General features: G+C 38.0%; 1 protein-coding gene across 2 annotated transcripts; it reads right to left on the reverse strand.

Moving 5' to 3' along the window:
* Positions 1-3825: 3825 nt before the first annotated feature.
* LOC113758644 (E3 ubiquitin-protein ligase KEG) lies at positions 3826-17060 on the reverse strand. Of its 2 annotated transcripts, none has more exons than XM_027301411.1 (17): positions 15996-17060; positions 13672-14034; positions 13339-13569; positions 12958-13083; positions 12415-12751; positions 11991-12148; positions 10966-11123; positions 10692-10813; positions 10346-10480; positions 8725-8849; positions 8489-8593; positions 8157-8390; positions 7002-7335; positions 6703-6891; positions 6308-6613; positions 4255-5479; positions 3826-4187 (listed from the first exon to the last, which is right to left on the reverse strand). In XM_027301411.1, the coding sequence occupies exons 1-17, from the start codon at positions 16829-16831 to the stop codon at positions 4171-4173; spliced, it is 5001 nt and encodes a 1666-aa protein (XP_027157212.1). In that variant the 5' UTR covers positions 16832-17060; the 3' UTR covers positions 3826-4170. The 2 variants fall into 2 exon arrangements, with proteins under 2 accessions (XP_027157212.1, XP_027157211.1); XM_027301410.1 differs by having other exon boundaries at positions 10692-10816.
* Positions 17061-18428: the final 1368 nt, after the last annotated feature.

The raw sequence follows: 18428 nt of genomic DNA on the forward strand, positions 1-18428 counted from the left end.
ATCATGTGTTCTGAAAGCTGTTTTCTCCACATCTTCTGTCTTCATCCTAATCTGATGATATCCAGCCCGCAAGTCTAATTTGGTAAAGAGCTTGGCTCCAAAGAGTTCATCCAGGATCCGTCTTTCTTTTTCACCAAAACTACTGGAGAGGAGAAAGGGCTAGAGCTAACCCTCACAATCCCACTTGCAAGCATTTCCGCTACCAGTTTTTCAATTTCACCTTTCTGGAAGGCAGGGTACCTATAGTGCCTCACATTGACCGGTTCAGTGCCATCCTTTAGGACAATCCTATGGTCGTGCAATCGTGCAGGGGGCAAGCCCTGAGGTTCTTGGAACAGATCATCATATTCACTCAGCAAAGATTCAAGATCCAGCGAGTCACCATCCTGTCCCCCATTAGTTTCAGCCGTGATGGTGAAAAGAGATAATGGTTCTGGCTCCGGCTCCTGAATCATTCTGATCATGCATAGTTGCGCCCCTGCAATTTGCTCAGGTTTCCGCAATAGTTTCTGCATTTTCTTTTGCCTCACAAACTGCAACCCATAGTTTTTCATTCCTCTCAAAACCACTTTGTGACCATTTTGCATGAATTCCATCCTGAGGTCACGGAAGTTCCACTTCACCTCACCAATGGTGGTTAACCATTGCATTCCTAGAACTATTTCACACCCCCCTACCGGTAATACCAACAAATCAGCCTTGAATTCCTGACCTTGCATTTTCCAGGAAAAACCTGGGCAAAGGTCGTGGGTAGTCAGCTTATTCCCATCTGCGACCTCTACCATTAGTGGCTCCACCCCTCGTGTGATCAGCCCCAATTTTTGCACTACCGAAGGGTGAATGAAATTATGTGAGCTGCCACAATCTATGAAAATATTCACAGACTGCCTTCCCACATGTCCCGTGACCCTCATGGTCTTAAAATTGGGGACAGCCATGTTGGTCATGGCATGTAGGGAAATATGAGCTAACTGTCCCTCGTCCACGACATCCTCCTCCCGTTCGGTATCCGTTTCCTCCTTTTCCGGCGTATCATCCCAAACCTCCAACCTGTGGAATTGCTTACTTCCACACCTATGCCCCGCTGTAAACCTCTCATCGCACCAAAAACATAACCCCTTTGCCCTTTTTTCATCCATTTCTGCCCTACTTAACCTCCTGAATGGCCTTTTAGCACTCCACTCTTGCTGTCTTTCATTGCTAGGAAGAGCTGGCAACGTCGGTAGGGGCAGTACTGCCTTAGAGTCTGTTTTCCATTTATGACTAGGAACATTCACATGGAACGATGACGTATTAGAGCGGTCGGAGTAGTTCACGAATGGTTTGGATATTACCTTTCCTTTTGACTGCACCGATATTTTTGCCTCTTCAATTTTGGCCAAGATTCGAGCATGCTGCACATTCTTAGGCATAAACATTCGCACTGTCAACTGAATTTCTGGCTTCAATCCACTCAAGAAGCAGCTCGTAGCGTAATCCTCTGGCAGATCCACCCTATTGAGAAGTTCCTCGAACACATCGTGGTATTCCTGTACCGATCCGGATTGCTTCAAGCTCTTCAGCTCCCCCATTGGATCATCATACAGAGAATCCCCAAACCGTGAAGACAGCTCTCTCACATACTCTTCCCAGGTAGGAAACTCACGTGTAAGTCTTGCTTTCATAAAAATTTGGTGCCACTGCAGAGCCTTACCTTCTAAATTCATCGCAGCAATTTTAACCTTCACCGAGTTAGGAGTCTCGTCCACCTCAAAAAACTGCTCGCTCTTGTACAACCACCCTCTAAAGTCTTCTCCATTGAATCTCGGGAAATCAATTCGTGACAGGCGAGAAGAAACCTGATATCCGCCCCTGTTGCTGGTTTGAGTATCTGAGTTGCGAGGAGAAGAGCCATTTCCTTCCCCCTGAGCCTTCTGTGTGTGTAATTCGATCACCAGATTCCGCAGAGCCGTCATTTCCCTCTCAAACTGCTCCTGTTGCTCCTTCAGCATGGATCTGACGTGCTCCTCGATCTTCCGGACATCCTGCGACCTAGTGCCCTCTGCCATTGAAGAATTGAGCTGGCGTGACCCAGCTCTGATACCACTGATGCAAAGAGCAGTGGAGGTCAGGAATCTCTGATCTAGGGACCACAGAAATGATGGAGAAGTGATCCGAAAACAGAGAAATGTTATTGATTGAATTGACAGAAAGAAAGGAATTACAGATGAATGTAAATTGTGATTTTACAAAATGGAATATCCCCCATAGCCCTCCAGCTTTCCCTATTTAATACGTGAGTCAGGTGGTGCTCGTGAGGCGGCTAACAAACTTACAAACTTATGACGTTGACTGACGTCATAAGATGCGTATAGATCACTGACTAACTAATTGTAACTAACTCCAGCTGTACTAACCCCATGCACGCACATGCAACTCCATGCACACACGCCAATCCCATGCCCAAGCCCTTTCTCGTGTATCAATGGAAGAAGTAACATATATAGCAAATCAAAAGGAAAAGTTTTAAGAACATTATAAGAAAAGAAAACAGAAAGTAGATCTACAAATCTACCATTGTCATTTTCTAAAATCTATGGATCTAAATAAAAAGAGGCCAAAAAAAAGAGAATGAGAATAAAGAACAAGGGGAAAAGTCTTGCCCATTTGAAGAAAAGACACCGGAAAAAAAGGGAAATCATCAGAAAAAGAAACCAATAAAAAGTGACGAGTGCAGAAGGAGGCGGAAGCCTCCCGTCTGATGATGATGCGGGCTAAGACGGCTGGAAAAGACTACAAAGAATAAGGAATTGCCTTTTGATGTGTAAAACTATTCTAGTATTGTGTTTTGACCCTCTATTTTTTGGACAATCATAAATACACTCCCATATTTCTTTTATAATCACTTTTACAACTTTAACTTTTGTATTTTGTACGTATAAACCTTAATTTTATTCAATAATTTCCCTCTTAAAAAGTTTGAAACTCATTAACGTGCTTTTGAACTTTAGATTCTAGACTTGACCCTAAATTGTTTCAATATATATATATATATATATATATATAAACTAGACCACAAAAACTTATCAAATTATATTTCTAGTCTCAATTTGTACAATGTTTTGAATGAATTCTTCATATTAGTTATAAACTCACCAAATATGTCAAGTTAAGGTGTAATTTTATATATTATTTAATTTTTATAAATAATTAAAATATATTTATCACGTCTTTATGGCATCATTTGGTAGGATCTCAAACTAATCGGTCAAATCCATTGACTCCTGACACCTAAATTCAACTAACCCATTGTCCGATCCAAGTTTAAATTCATAGTGTGAAAAATAAGGCTTATTTTGTTAAGAAATTAATTACTGCTATCCTACTCTCTTTCACATACTTAAAAACCAATTTCTTTGTTTTATTTTTGCTTTTATGGATACTTTTAATTTACTTTAACAAAATCCTCAAATTACTTAATTTAGTTCACAATTTTACCAATATAATCATAATTCACCCATAATATGTGAGAATGCCTACAATCATAGGAACTTAAAGCTTCGTTTTCAATATTTCAGCTTATCATTTAAATGGTTTATCCATTGTTACGTACTTTCTACTAATATCTAACCATAATATTACCTTTACCAAGAAAAGAAATCAAGAAACATGCAATTTCAAGGGGCTTCACCCCAAGTAAAGGAAAAACACCATACTTTTTAACACCTCCACAGCTCGACCTTATAAAAACGACCTAGACTGTACCTTGCTCCTATAAACATCTATACCGTGGAAAAGTTGATTTTTGAGCTCATAACGTGGAGTTCATGTAAGGATTCACCGATATGCACAAGTAAATTAAATAAATAATAAAATGGTATAATTTGTACAAACTAACAAGGATACCCGTATCTGATACGCATACTTACAACCACCTTGGATAGATACAGTAAATTACAAAATGGCCCATGGTTCATGGATTTGGGCCTTCCTTTATCTGCTTCTAGCTCATCTGACCCTCCCACTTCTCACCTATAAACATTAAGGTATGCTCTGCCTGTCACATTCCCTGCAGGTATTAAAATCTGGTAAATTTTAACATCTTCATACTTTCTCTCTCAGCAGCTTGAGATACATAAGAGCTAATTGCATCAGGCTACAACTTTTGAGATATTACAGATATATTTGGCATCATGAGCTAGTTGTACCACTATCAGATCAGGCTACAACTTTTGAGATATTACAGATATATTTGGCATCATGAGCTAGTTGTACCACTATCAGATGAATTGTCATCTAGGATAATATCTGCAGGGTCTCCAATCCATGGCCTTCCTTCTCTCCACTTAAACTTAATCCTCAATTTTCCATTTGCATCCACCCCAACTACCTCACCTCTACTTGCATGCGTTTCCATCCCCCATCCCCATCGAGGAGTCACCAGCCCTTCTTTGATCCTCACCTTGTCACCCACTTTAAATGGTTTCACCTTTTCCATTTCCCACACCTTGCAAAGCCACAGCCTTTCCATGAAGCAGAATGCCACCCACAGATCTTCATCTTCTATTCGGTGCACCACCCCAATGCTTGAATGGCAAACTTCTCCCCAATGATGTGTTGGGCTAGATACTGTTGCTTTAACTCTAACCCAGTTCCCTATGCACAATTCGTCTTCCTCCACATGATCAACTTCTGAAGGATCCAATGCCCAAGATTTGGAACCAGCAGGTGCGTAAATTCTCAACTTGCCATCTGCATCGATAGATGTTATGGTACCAACACTAGAATGGTTGTGTCCAGACCACCCAAACCTTGGCTGCTTCACTGTGTTCTTAACCCTGATGCGCTGCCCAACAAGAAGCTTGCTAACTCTTTCCAGATCTGTAATATGACCTACCCACTGGTCCTGTTCTCCACAAAATCCAACAAAAACATTTCCATCCCATTCATTTCCTTCACATCCAATCCCTTGAACCACTCCAATGCTGCCTGGCACGATAGACTTCCAGGAACTAGCTTGTTCTCTCAATTTGACCCACTCTCCAACATCAAACATTTGCTCTATTTCAAGATCTGCTGGATCCCCTCTCCATAATCCCTGCAAACCAAAGAATACCACCCTTACTTCTCCATCTGCATTAACACAAGTTATAACACCCCGAGAATCTATCTGAGCCCCTCTCCATCCCCATCTTGGTTCAACTAATCCAACTCGGAATCTGACATGCTGTCCAACTTTAAATCCTTGTACCTTTTCAACATCTGAATAATGAGTGATCCACTTTCCTTTCCGGAAACAGCAAGCTAGTTCCAAATATCCCGTCTCCTGTACACTATGCACAACTGCTAAGCTATCTTTCCCAATACTGTTCCAGTCATAGCTTGGTCTTACACCCAATGTTGGCTTTGACCGTACCCAATCACCTACCTCAAAACCTGAAAGCCGTTCAGCATCTCCAGGAGAAACTTTCCACAAATGATGTCTCCCAGTGACTTTAACCTGATAGTCAAACAAAATAAATAAATTAAAAAACAAAAAAAAACAACAAATCAGCAACTCACCAATACTGTAAATCAAAGCCCAAAAGAAGTTCCAGCAGCTAGACAATATAACCAGTTTTTGTTTCTTCTAAGATGGTTGCACCCCCAAAGAGAACGCAAAACTTCAATTACATATTACATGGTCCACTGAAGGAAAAGTGAAAACACAAGCTGATAGAACAACAGAATGGAAAAGAAAACTGGTACCTACTTGAGAATAATTCTTTCAATTATCTCTTCCTGCCTAATTAAATTATTTAATAAAGAGATCCTCATCCCAGCTCTGGAGGGTAGCAAACATGGAATTTAATAATTATCTAATACTAGAAAAGCTATAAATAAAGCAGAGGAATTAAGACAAGCAAATCATGCTTACATTGATGCACCACCTGATATAATCAGCAAAACAACAAAGCCAACACCGTGAAAAACAAATCCCAAGCAGCTAGAGAATATAATCAATTTTGTTTCATCTAAAATAGTTGCACACTCAAAGACATTGCAAAACTCCAATTAGATATTCCAGTCTTTGAAGGAAAAATGGAAGTAAAGTGAAAACACAAGCTGATAGAACAAAAGAATGTAAAAGTAAGAAAACCAGTTCCTACTTGAGAAAACTTCTTTCAATTGCTTCTTTTCCTTTGCTAAAATTATTTAATAAAGAGATCCTCATACCAGCATCAGAGGGCACCAACCATGTAATTTAACCCTTATCGAAAACTAGAAAAGCCGTGGATAAAGTTGAGGAAGGAAAATAGAGGAAAATAGACAAGCAAATCATGCTTACATTTAAAGTGCCATCCATGTCAATTCTTGCAATTTTTCCAACTGTGGCTGGCGTCTCATTTGACCACCCAAGCCGAGGCTGAGTAACTGATGGCATCACATGGATATCTTGTCCAACTTCGAAAGGGAGAACCTTCTCCACATCTGTCACTGAACAGCAAAAAGGTTTGCTCCTGAAGCAAAAAGCAATTCCTACATCACCATCCTCTTCCAAACTATGAATTACACCAATGCTGGTCCTGTTTATATCCTCCCATCCATATTTAGGGGAGGACACTGAAGCTTTTACTCTAACCCAATCTCCGACCTTCATGTAAAAACAAAGATACAGGGTAAAAGTACTTATTAATTGTATCTGGAAGGCATGATCAGTAAAAGGAAACAGCTAATTATTACCTTAAAATCTTCAACCTTTTCCATGTCTGAAGGATCAGCCTGCCATGGGATAGGTCTGTTGGGGATTTCTATTATTAAAAGGCCATCACTTTCTACGTCGGATATCTTTCCAACGCTATGATGAGTTTCTCCACCCCAAGCATATCTTGGCTCAGCTACAGACCGCTTCACACAAACCCGATCACCAATCTGTAAAGTCATAACATCATCAAAAACTACCAACTGCAGAAAAAAAAAATGTGAAAGGAGAAAAGGAAAACATTTAATTGATTCAGTCAATACAATATAAATGCCCTTACTCTAAATGGTTCAACCGGTTCAACTTCCTCCGGTTCACAATGCCATGGAGTAGGTAGATAGCTTAGTTCCAATAAGAGACTGTTATCCGGTCTGATACAGTATACTACACCTACGCTTCCAGGAGTTACAGATCCTAATCCATGTTTAGCAGTGGTAAGCGATGGGCGGATACGAACCCAATCTCCAACCTTAAATTCTTCAACTCTCTCCATTTCTGCAGGGTCAGCTTTCCATCCTCTGGAAGCTCCTGGAAAACCAACGCGGAGGATCCCATCATCATCTACACAAAGAACAGTACCTATAGTATCACGTGAATGTCCCCGCCAACCAAACCTGAAACCAGATATCAAAAATACCATTAATCCACGTATTTCCCAACAAAATTGAATAGCAACAAGCCTGAAGCTCAAGCTGAAATGTACGATCAATTTTCTGATGATAGCAACAATGTAGTCCCTATCATGTTCAACCAAGTTTTAGGCAATAGAGTAATACATACCTAGTACATCAGAAAAAGTTACAGCAGTAACAGTTTGTGGATCATAACTACATCAAATAAGTTAAGAGAAATCTCCTGCTCAGTGTCAGATTAAAATACCTAGCCATTTGAAATTAATATGCCATGAAGACAATAAATTAACTACATCTATTAATATACAATTATCTCATGTCCCCTTTTAAGTTGTCAGTTTGTGCTCCTCTCCATTAACTCTACTTGTGTTAGATTTTCAGACTGGTCTTACAGTTTTTCAGCCATTGCACCACTCAAAACTCTTAAAATCCATGATACGTGCCAGACATCTCTGACACATGCTACCATCCATTTCACCTGAATGAACCATCTCAACTGCAATCACAATAAACTAAGTGCTGCTGCATCAATGAATCGTCATATTCACAGAAAACTATGAGCATGGATCTAAGAGATCACAGAACAGTTGAAAAGCCATCAAGCTAAACCCTTAAAAAAAATTGTTCACATGTTTAAATGGAGAATGATAAGAACAGGCACTGTAGTAGCCAAGAACTTGCTTCAATATTTTACATTACTAAAGAGATGTTTGTCAAATAGTCACAACACCAAAAGTTATTGAATGCTAAACACCTATCAATGCATACAATTAATTTTAGAACAGGGATCAGTTAATGAAGACCTTGGTTCTTTGACCTCTTGCTTTAGTTGTACGTGCTGTCCCCTATCCAGCGGAATCACTTTAACAACTTCATTTGCTAGTACTCGTGCTTCCCCAGAACAAAATGACACAATGAGATTGTCCTTATCTGGGACATTTTGCACAAAACCAACACTTTTATGTTTAGCTCCTTGCCACCCATATGTAGGAGCTGTAACGCTTCTCTTGAATTTTACCCAATCTCCAACTTGATAACTACATAGTATTCACAGAAACAAAATGCCGATCATCGTTTCAATAAAAAAGTGACAAAAATATGAAATAGCACTAAAAATTCAAATGACACTGATTACATTGTGGGAGACAAATGTACTCCTTTCGCCATCAGTGCCTCCATCAAATCCTCAGAAATCCATTCTCTCGGAAGAGCCTCCAAGTAGTCGCATAATGTCTTACCACTGCCAGGCACCACCAAAACATTTATATGGCAAATTCAGCAGCAAATGCCATTCTAAAAACAACATGAGTGTGGACTCCAAAATGGAGTTTTTGTTTATGTGAATCAAACCATTGAAAGGGTAAGAATTACCTATGATTCCTGGCTTCGACAGCAGCGTCAGGATACCTAAGCATTACAATGATCCACTCAAGATTTTCACGTATCATCTTTGCTACATCAGCTGCTATATGGAAGGCATTGTCACCATCATCATCCTGACATTTGACAGAACATATGAAACAGAGCACCTAAAAGTATATATGAATTGAAAGTCCAGCAAATATCGTTCACAAATATAAACTGATTGTGAAATTCTAGTAGAGTCAAATTCCCGAGTGGATGTTGGCGGCAGGCAGCAACAAACACCAAAATTTTGAAAATTATTTACGCTCAGAAAAAAAAAAAGATTTGTTCCCTGCCCCTAAAAAGAAAAACAAATATCTTATTATTTAAGATAATCCTACAAAAATCTATATAGATTATTCCCTCCAATGCTTAAGTTGCGGATGAGCCACCAGCAGTACCATAGCATATTGAAATCCAGGTATAATTTTGACAATGCAATATTACTTGCCTCATTTGCATCTATTACCAAAACCATGTTTACTCCAATAGACAAAAGGAAAGTCAATTACTTCTATTATCTTCAATTCCAGAGGTTAAAATGATAGTCAAACTACAAACAACCAGCGGCTTATCAACCACAAATTAGGAAAATTTATCTAAACAAGTCTTGTTTTGGACATCAACCATTTCAGTAGGAATTTCAGACATAAGTAAATTAAGAAGAGCTGCATCCAATTAAAAAGTAAAAGAAAAAAAAAAAAAAAAAAAGAGAACCATAATCTACGAAAGATGTTAGTCTTTTTGTGCTAACAATCGTCTGCGAGATGAAATGGAATCAAGACATGCAAGATAAAAAATGCTACTTTGCTTAATGATTAGTCCATAAAGACAAGATTTCTCTGCTACTTGCTGCAGAACCATCATGCTAAGAAAGTATAATTGGAAAAATGCAGAGTATGGTAAAAACAAGAGTTTAAAAATCTTCAATGCTACACTTAATGGTGTAAAATCATCCAATTTTTTCTCAAATTACTATGTTTATTTGCCAAAAGGAACTCAGGGAAATGAACCTTGCATCGTAAAATCGAGAAAAAGTAGTGGGGGTGCTCTGTAATCCATTTGAAAGTGCTTCCTGGAAAGAGAATCCATTTTGATAAAAAGCAAGTTTTTGGAAAGTAATTTTTAGGAACCCACTACTTGAGGAAGCCCATTGTGGCAAAAGCAGCTTGCTTTCAAGGTCTTCTATGCACCATGTAAAAGATAAAGATAGCACTTAAACACCAGATAAAAAAAATTCAGATTTTGTCATTATTATGTTGTATTTTTATTTCCTTATTATGTCAAATAAGGAGTCATAATTTTACATATTAGCTACTGACTTATTTGAGATTTGATATTCAAAGATGTACATTTATTCATTATGTAAATGTCATTTACCAATGACTTAAACAATGTAAAAACCTTAAGACTAATACTTTCTAGGTAAACATTCCCCAGCAAAGCTCTTCTTAACAAAGTTCCCGATTGGCATTAAGCCTGACATGCACGTTGGGTTCTTTGAACTTTAGTACATTTTGCTGCTTAATTCCACAGTGCCACAGAAGTCAGATCTTATAAAGCTTTATGCAAGAAATACAAAAACAACCTGCAGATTACAATTTGCCCCAGCAGATAAAAGCAATCCAACACATGATTTTGCACCTCTAGCCAATGCAACATGGAGAGGTATCGTATTGTGCATGTTCCTGATGTTTACATCAACTCCATCATCAAGAATTACCTAGTCAAGTATATTCACGAAAGGTATGACACGAGTTAAAAATTAGAAATATATACTCAGTAATGTCTAAATTCAGTAAATCACAATTCGATCTCAAAATACTTGGGTCAAATGCAAGAAAGGAACAAACAACATCCACATGGACCACATGTAACTGTCACCTAGCTTGCTTACATTTTTTGTTTTACTTGAATAAAATCACGATGCATACCTTGACCAACTGAACATCATTAATCATAGCTGCAGTATGCAGAGCTGTTCTTCCATGTTGGTTGTCTTCAGCTGTTGGATCTGCTCCAGCAGCTAGCAGTATCCGTACAAGTTCTCTCCCTGCTGCTAGATACAAGCATTAATCCAGTATTACAGAACTTGCATGAGATTTTTCTTGACCAAAGAAGAAAATGAAAATGAACATAACAAAATTACTTCAATTCATTTGTACCAGGTACTTAATCAAAAGAAAGGTAAATTGTAGTCTAGTTTACCAGCTTCATGTTCTTTTTTCAGGGCAGCAGCCATGCATAAAGCAGTCCCAACACGGCTTGGAATATCAATGGCATCAGCAATCTCTTCCCTGGATGCAAGCTCCACCCATCTTTTGACAATTGCTACATTCCACGTCATTATGCATAAATGCAGTGGTCTGTAAAGTAAAAAGACTTTAAATTTGCACCAGCAAATCAATAAACAATATTCTTGACATTAACATTGCAATAACATTCATGGACGTACTCAAAGATCTATTGATGCTGAATACTTATCAACATTCAGGCCTTACACCTACTTTAACTGACTCTGTTGCATTACTTTCAACAAATTCAGTCCTATTTTAATATTCTTCTTCTTAAATGTAGAATATCAGAAAACGACTACATGTTGGCATCATAGAACCGTCTGTTGCAAATCACAACCCACACACTATAGGGATTCCAACCAGACATTTTATTCCCAATTTCTTTGCCCTTGCTAGTCTTTGTGACTCGAGAAAGCCTTCATACTCGACACCACCAGTACTTGGCTTCAATTTTGAATGATAAAACTGTCCTAACCTCAAAGCTTTTTATGCAAAAGCTATGGGTAAAGTACAACTATAAGGTAGTACGGGAAGCGGCAATCATTCAAATAAAGCCAAACACGTACAGAAACCATAGATTATTCACAGAATTCTCCTGGCAACCAGAAAAGGGTTCCTTTTAGGTTTTCTGGAAATTAAGTATATCCCTTATTGCCATGGTGAAGAATAAGTAAACTCCAGTAAGCATCTCTTTCAAGACACATGCACTATTTTGATTTAACTATCACAATTAGAATGGGAAAGACACTGATCTGCTAAGATATCATACTTAAAGTTTGAACTAATGCATTAAATCATCCTTGGATCATGACTTCAAATAAAAAACCGAAGCCAACTATCCAGCTTTGATGTTTTGGCTCCTGCACATTAACAAGCACAAACCAACTAGTGGTGTGAAACATGGAATGAAAGCAAAGAAGAATCATTTCTACATACGTCAAATCTTTTGAGTTCTGAAAACTCATTGATTTACATCCTCCATTTTCCAATATCACAATAGCACACTCCGTATATTTCTTGGCAACAGCTCTATGAAGTACAGATTCACCCTCATCATCTACTGCATTTGGATTAGCCCCAGCCAATAATAACTCCTGTAATCATCCATGGAAAGATGAACCAAAACCTTGGTAATAAGCACAAAAAGCAGAAAATGTCAACGAGCAAACAACAGTCAGATGAACTTATGCGTCTTGATTTCAACATCAAGCAATGTGGGCCTATATTGAAACTATAATCTATACTGCAAAATGCACAAATTTAACCTCACAATGCATTTCTTATTCCCCTCCCTCCTACAGATAAACTTTGCTTCTTCTTTTCCACACTAGTATTATACGTAAGGCAAAGAGAAACCTACTCGCATACACTGTGGTTGGCCATGATAGGCACAAACATGGGCAACTGATGGTCCAAGGCCTTCCCTCAGTACAGATTTGACATTAGCATTCTTCTGGATGAGAGCATGGACACATTCAGGCGATCCAGCAGCTAATGCAAACACCAGCGGAGGATCACCATCTTTGTCTAGAACATCTACATTAGCCTCTTTGTACTCCAAAATTGCCTCAACAAGTTCCACACTACCCCGTCTACAAGCCAGGTGAAGAGCAGTCTGACCATCAGAATTCTGTGCTTCTAGTAAAGAACATAACAAACTACCATTCTGTCCTGATGCAGACCTGGCAAGCAACTCTCTACAGAAATTTGTAGGGGGTACAAGAATAATTAGGCAAATCTATCTCTTGATAAATTGAAGTTGAATGACAGCAAACCATGAAATTCGAAGCAAAACAAGGGAAAAGACAGTCCAAAACCAATGCAAGTAATAATAACAATATTCATGATAAAGATTGTCATCAATTGAATTTTCTAAGAGACATAAAGAGTAAAGCGGACTAACCGGACACCATTTAGATCGCCTTCAGAGACAAGCCGGTGAAGAAGGTTAGTGTTATCTTGGTGAAGATCCAAGTCAATTAAATTAGACGATTTCATTCCATTTGCCATTGGATATTTTGCCAAGTCACTACATATCAAATTGACCATACAGATCTGAGTTGACAATAAGCTGAAATGCAATAATGCATGAGATATAGATCATAAGCACATATAACAGATAAATTAAAGAGGGATTAAAACAATATTAAAGCAAGATTATCTAGTATTGTTAAACTGCAATCATACACATAGTTTAAGTATCAACATTGACTAGATACTGGTATATAAACACATCAGAGCAAATTATAAGGGGAGACAAAAAATTTCATCCCAGAGTTCCTACTTTTCAGGGCTTGCAGGAGGACTGCGAGGTATCTCTTGCAAATGATGAAGAAATGTTGCTAACATTGCACTAAAAGTTGGTCTTCTAGATGGCCGAAACTGTAAGCATTCACCGATCATCTTCCATAATTCCCTTGGAATGCCAACACCTACAACACTTGCATATTGAGGAGGTTGCTTCCGTGCCTTCACAACTGCTCTATATATTTCCTCTGCACTTAACCCAGCCCACCTGCAGAAATAGTGTGAACGAGGAATTTCCAGCAGTCATAGCCCTTAAATTGTACACATAGTAGAAGATTAATGGCAACAGTAAAGATATTCATTGACATACGGGATAGAACCAGTGCACATTTCCACCAATGTACAACCAAAGCTCCAGGCATCTGATTCTGGAGAAATGCCAATTGCATCATCCCAAAAGGGATTAAGTGATTTCTTCACAGGCTCCCATGCCTCAGGAGCAGTATAATTTGGGCTAAGCATTGTGCAATCCATGCATGAATGCACCCTTGCAGACTCACCCTCTGATCGAGCTTTCCTACATGCAGGCATTTTAAGAATTGCTGGAAGCCCATAATCAGAAACAACAGCATGACCATTTGAGTCCAGAAGAAGATTGGATGATTTGATATTCATACAAACAATGCCAGCTGCATGCAGCTCAGCCACACCACGAGCAATGTCTGCCCCGTACCTGCAGCCAGAGATGATAAGTACGTCAAGACACAATCATACGAACTACAAAACAATAGAAAAAAGATTGAAAAGTATAGTCCAAAGTCAAATATATTTCACAACCTATGAACTATAAGTTTGGTCAAAAGTCAAATATATTTCACAACCTATGAACTATAAATCCTTTGATTCATTTAGTGCGTAAATTTTTAACTCCTTGGCATGGAAAAGTTAGCTGGTTAAGTTAATTTTTTTTGAGCAAACAAAGAAGTGCTAAAGTGATAGAAGAAAATCGTCCAATTCAGTAAACCCAGCACTTGGCATGGCAAAATTAGCTGATTAAGGTAATTTTTCTGAGCGAATAAACACGTGCAACTGTGATTGAAGACAATTATCCAATTCTGAAAACCCAAGAGGCCTAATGATCATTTAAGTTCACCCACAACCAAGATTTCCTTGAGTAGGTAAGGTCATTATCACAGAGCTATTGCAGGAACGGTTACCCGTACCACAAAAGAGATAAATTATTAGTATGTCAGTTAGAGTCAGCTACAAAGAAAATAAACTGCAGTCTAACGAACAGCCATATGAAAACCAGGCCCCATGGAACCCACCTACATCTAATTTTGATTTAACGCATAACAAGGAACAAAATGATTTGCTCTACTATAATTCTCCAACATGATTATTGTATATGATATTGTAGTAACTAATTCTGTCAATAGCTACTAAGAGAAAAATCTCTCCTACAGTCTTTTTTTTGGTAATAACTTTTTCATTAGTCAATTTTTTAGAATATGAGGATCAGAAATAAATTTTGTAAGACAACAGTCGAAGTACCAAGTGATACCCTACCTAAATTTTAAGGTCTACATAGAAACTATACTCGAAATTCATAATAGAAGATCCCTGGAAAGTTCAGTTGAAATAATCTATCAAGACTAAGAACAAAGCAGTTATGTGTTACTAATTACACAATCATCCAATGACAAGCTGTAAACAATAATTGCCCTGCTGCTTTTATAGAAAATAAAGGAATTGTCTAGTGCACTAACAGTGAATAAAATAACTCAGAGCAAATGATCCATTAAATCCTTTGTTTTAAACCCTAAAGACCCTGCTTGATGCCCATGGATTGACCGTCATCGTCACAAACAGGGAAAGGTAATTTCTCTACAACTATCATATCAGATTGAAAAGGCTATAGCCAAAAGCCTGGAACTAGTTAATTTGAGCACAACTTCAAATGTATGCCTTGACCAACATGAGTTTCTTCGAAACTCCTAACCATGAAAGACATGGTTCGCCGTCGCGCATCGTGGTCACTGTTGTTCCACATCCGTCGCAATATATCGGTTGGATATCGAGTAATACACATATTATAGTACATAAAATTTTCCAAAAAATCTTAAAAAATTATTTAAAATTAAAAATATCATAAAAAGCACAATTTGAAAAAATATCCAAGTCGACTCCGAGTTGACTCGGATATTTTGGCTGATTCCATGCATCACGGATTCGAATCAGTCAATATCGGCCAAGTCAGAGCGAATCGCTGCGAATATAAAATTATCCACAATTCAAGAATCGATATCGTCCCGGTGCCCTCCATTCCGGTTATGCTGAGATGGCTAACCATGAATTCAAAGATGGTCCTAACCAACATCTATGACAAAATGAAAGGAAACACTTCCAAACCCAACTGAAAACTAAATGCCAACCTTTCACAATTCCAGTCATTTTGGAAGAACCTAGAATCCAATGCATCTGAAAGCAATTAAATAAAATTATATGCTACTATAGAACCCACAATTATCAATTCTTACGCTTTCTTTCCTTTTGCACATTTTACCACAAGGAAAGCTTTGTCCAAAATTTGGCCAAAAACAATAAGAATCATCATCACGAAAAGAAATGAGTCAACATTCAACATTCAACCCATACATCCCCATGCACAGAGCAAGAAAGATGGACAGCTACCTAAGGATTTGTTCAAGAGTGAGGCGGCCTTCGTTCCTCTGCATCTCAGTCTGCACCGACCCTTTACACCTATCCATTACTAAACCCAAACTCCCATCTTCCATCCTGGTTGCACCGTGAAACGCACACACATTCCGGCACCACATTGAGGTTTTTCTCAGCCCATCCAGTTTCCCCTGAACCCAAACTATATCCATCTCCTCCCCCACTGCCAGCTTTTTCACTGCCACTTTATGCCGGCATTTACCATTGCTCCCAACCATCACCGCCGCCCACGTTTCCACCACCGCACTCCTCCTACTAGTACTAACCCCATTAATCCTATTCCCATTCCCCTCAATCCTCCTCAGTAACTTCAGCCCTTGATGCATCCCCACCTCAATCCGCCCACTTCCGCAGCTGGTGGCAGCGTGGGCCCCCCTTCGCCGCCTTCTTGCTGCCGCTACTTCGTCATCCACCTCATCATCGTGATTATAGCTACTATGATTAGTATTACTGGTGCCAAAAGAGAAGAGTTTCCCACCCCGTTCATCCATGTCATCATCATCCTCATCCTCCTCCTCCTCCTCGCTGAAATAGTTGCTGGCGGCCGTCACAGAGGCCGAAGAGTCGTTGATCAACGCAAGGATCGCATAGTTCTTCTTCAAGGCAGTGACAGAGTTGCCGATGGTGGAGATGTGGCGGCATCTGGGGCAAGAAAGGGTGGTTTCCAGGGACGCAGAGAACATTTTAGAGAGGCAGTCCTTGCAGAAGCCATGGCCGCATTGCAGTAACAAAGGGCACCGCTCATCCTCGTTGTATCGATTTTGACACACTGTACAACAAGGAAGCCGCATAATTCAATTTGAATCAATTCAGCTTCTAAGTCTATCGAATCTAAGGATTTTTCCTCGACAAAATTGTACTAGTTTCCGTCTCAATCGAACTTTCCAATCCAACTCCAACTGAGATGAGGAGGCTAGTTTTCACGGGATTTTGGGGAAGGGGGCAGTAGATCCTTGGAAGAAAATAAGATGAAAACGAAGAAAGAGATGAAGAACAAGAAGGCATAAGCTAATGGGAAGAAAGGACTAAAATGAAAGTGGGGAAAGAAAAGCTTTTTTCGAGCTTTATTAAGGGTTTTAACGTTTTAGACTTTTTTATTAGTGATGTTTGTTGTTGATATTTATGCGTGTTTATTTGTTGTTTGTTATTTTTTTTCTCTCTCTTTATCTTTTCTGCATTTTCTATCGCTATGGCTGAGCGACTAAGGATATGTTTGATAACATAAAAAAGTGCTGAATCTGAATTTTTTCAGACATTCAGATGTTTTGAGTGTTTGATAAATGAAAATCTATTTGCTGAACTTGTTAAGCAGTGCTGAACCTGTGTGTATTTTTTTCAGCACAAGAATCCTAACTGAATGCTTAATTCTGATAAGAATCAATAGAGTTACTTTAACTACCTTATCTTATCTACGAAATCTACCCTTGTTTGTTAATTATATTCAACTACCTTATCTTATTTACGAAATCTACCCTTGTTTGTTAATTATATTCAAAATTCTTATTTAATTAAACAACCTAATATTCTCTTTCTAACGTTTTTTAGTTTCTCTTTTCTCCCTTTTTAATGACTTTCACATCTTCTCCATACTTCTCATATAATATATTTCATCTTTTATATTAATTTGATTTAAAAATAAATATTATCATTTTCATACCTAACAATTTTAAACTAATTAAATCATAGATTCTATTTCTTTTTTGAATGAAAGGATATAAGGGCAAAATTGTCAAATTAAACTTATTAAGCATTCAGCTATAAATATTTATCAAACAGTATAAATAGGTTTAGCATTAAAATTCAGACATTCATATATTTTTTTCAGTACTTAAAATTCAGCAAATTAATTGTTTCAGTATTCAGAATTCAGAATTCAGACTTCAGAATTCAGATTCAGTTTTATCAAACGGAACCTAAGTGACCGTGCATTTCCAACTAAATGACTAGAGTAAAACTTGATACTCGTGGATATAGGCGTCAAAATGGGTAATTTGGACGAATTTGTATTAGTTAAAATGAGTAATAAATATAAGTAAATCAATCCATTTATATTCATTTAATTAGATGAGTATAATTAAATAAATCAAAAAATGAGTTGGATAACTCAATTCTTCATTTATAATCTACTTATTTTAACTTTTTCTAAATTCATTTTTACAAACTAAATTATCAATTTATATCACCCTTTGCAATCATCATTAGTTTTAAATATTTACTTATAATACTCAATATACCTAAGTACCAATTTTTTCCCATCCATGCTCTATGTCGCAAAATTACATATTATTTAACAAGTGAACAATAAGAATTTAAAATTTTGAATTAAATACTATGAAAGTTAACATAAAAATTTAATCCAAAAATTTTGAATTACTAGCATTTTGTTCA

Source organism: Coffea eugenioides, unplaced genomic scaffold (genome assembly GCF_003713205.1).
Source record: "Coffea eugenioides isolate CCC68of unplaced genomic scaffold, Ceug_1.0 ScVebR1_621;HRSCAF=1327, whole genome shotgun sequence".
NCBI lineage: Eukaryota > Viridiplantae > Streptophyta > Magnoliopsida > Gentianales > Rubiaceae > Coffea > Coffea eugenioides.

Bases quoted from the DNA above. Each gene is read 5' to 3' on its own strand.
- LOC113758644 (XM_027301410.1), bottom strand. From the start codon at position 16,831: ATGCGGCTTCCTTGTTGTACAGTGTGTCAAAATCGATACAACGAGGAT. The intron at 8,594-8,724 runs GTAATTCTTACC...GGTGCCTGGCAG, and splicing joins GTCGAAGCCAGGAATCATAG to TGGTAAGACATTATGCGACT. The intron at 7,336-8,156 runs GTCTTCATTAAC...ATCTGGTTTCAG, and splicing joins CAAGAGGTCAAAGAACCAAG to GTTTGGTTGGCGGGGACATT.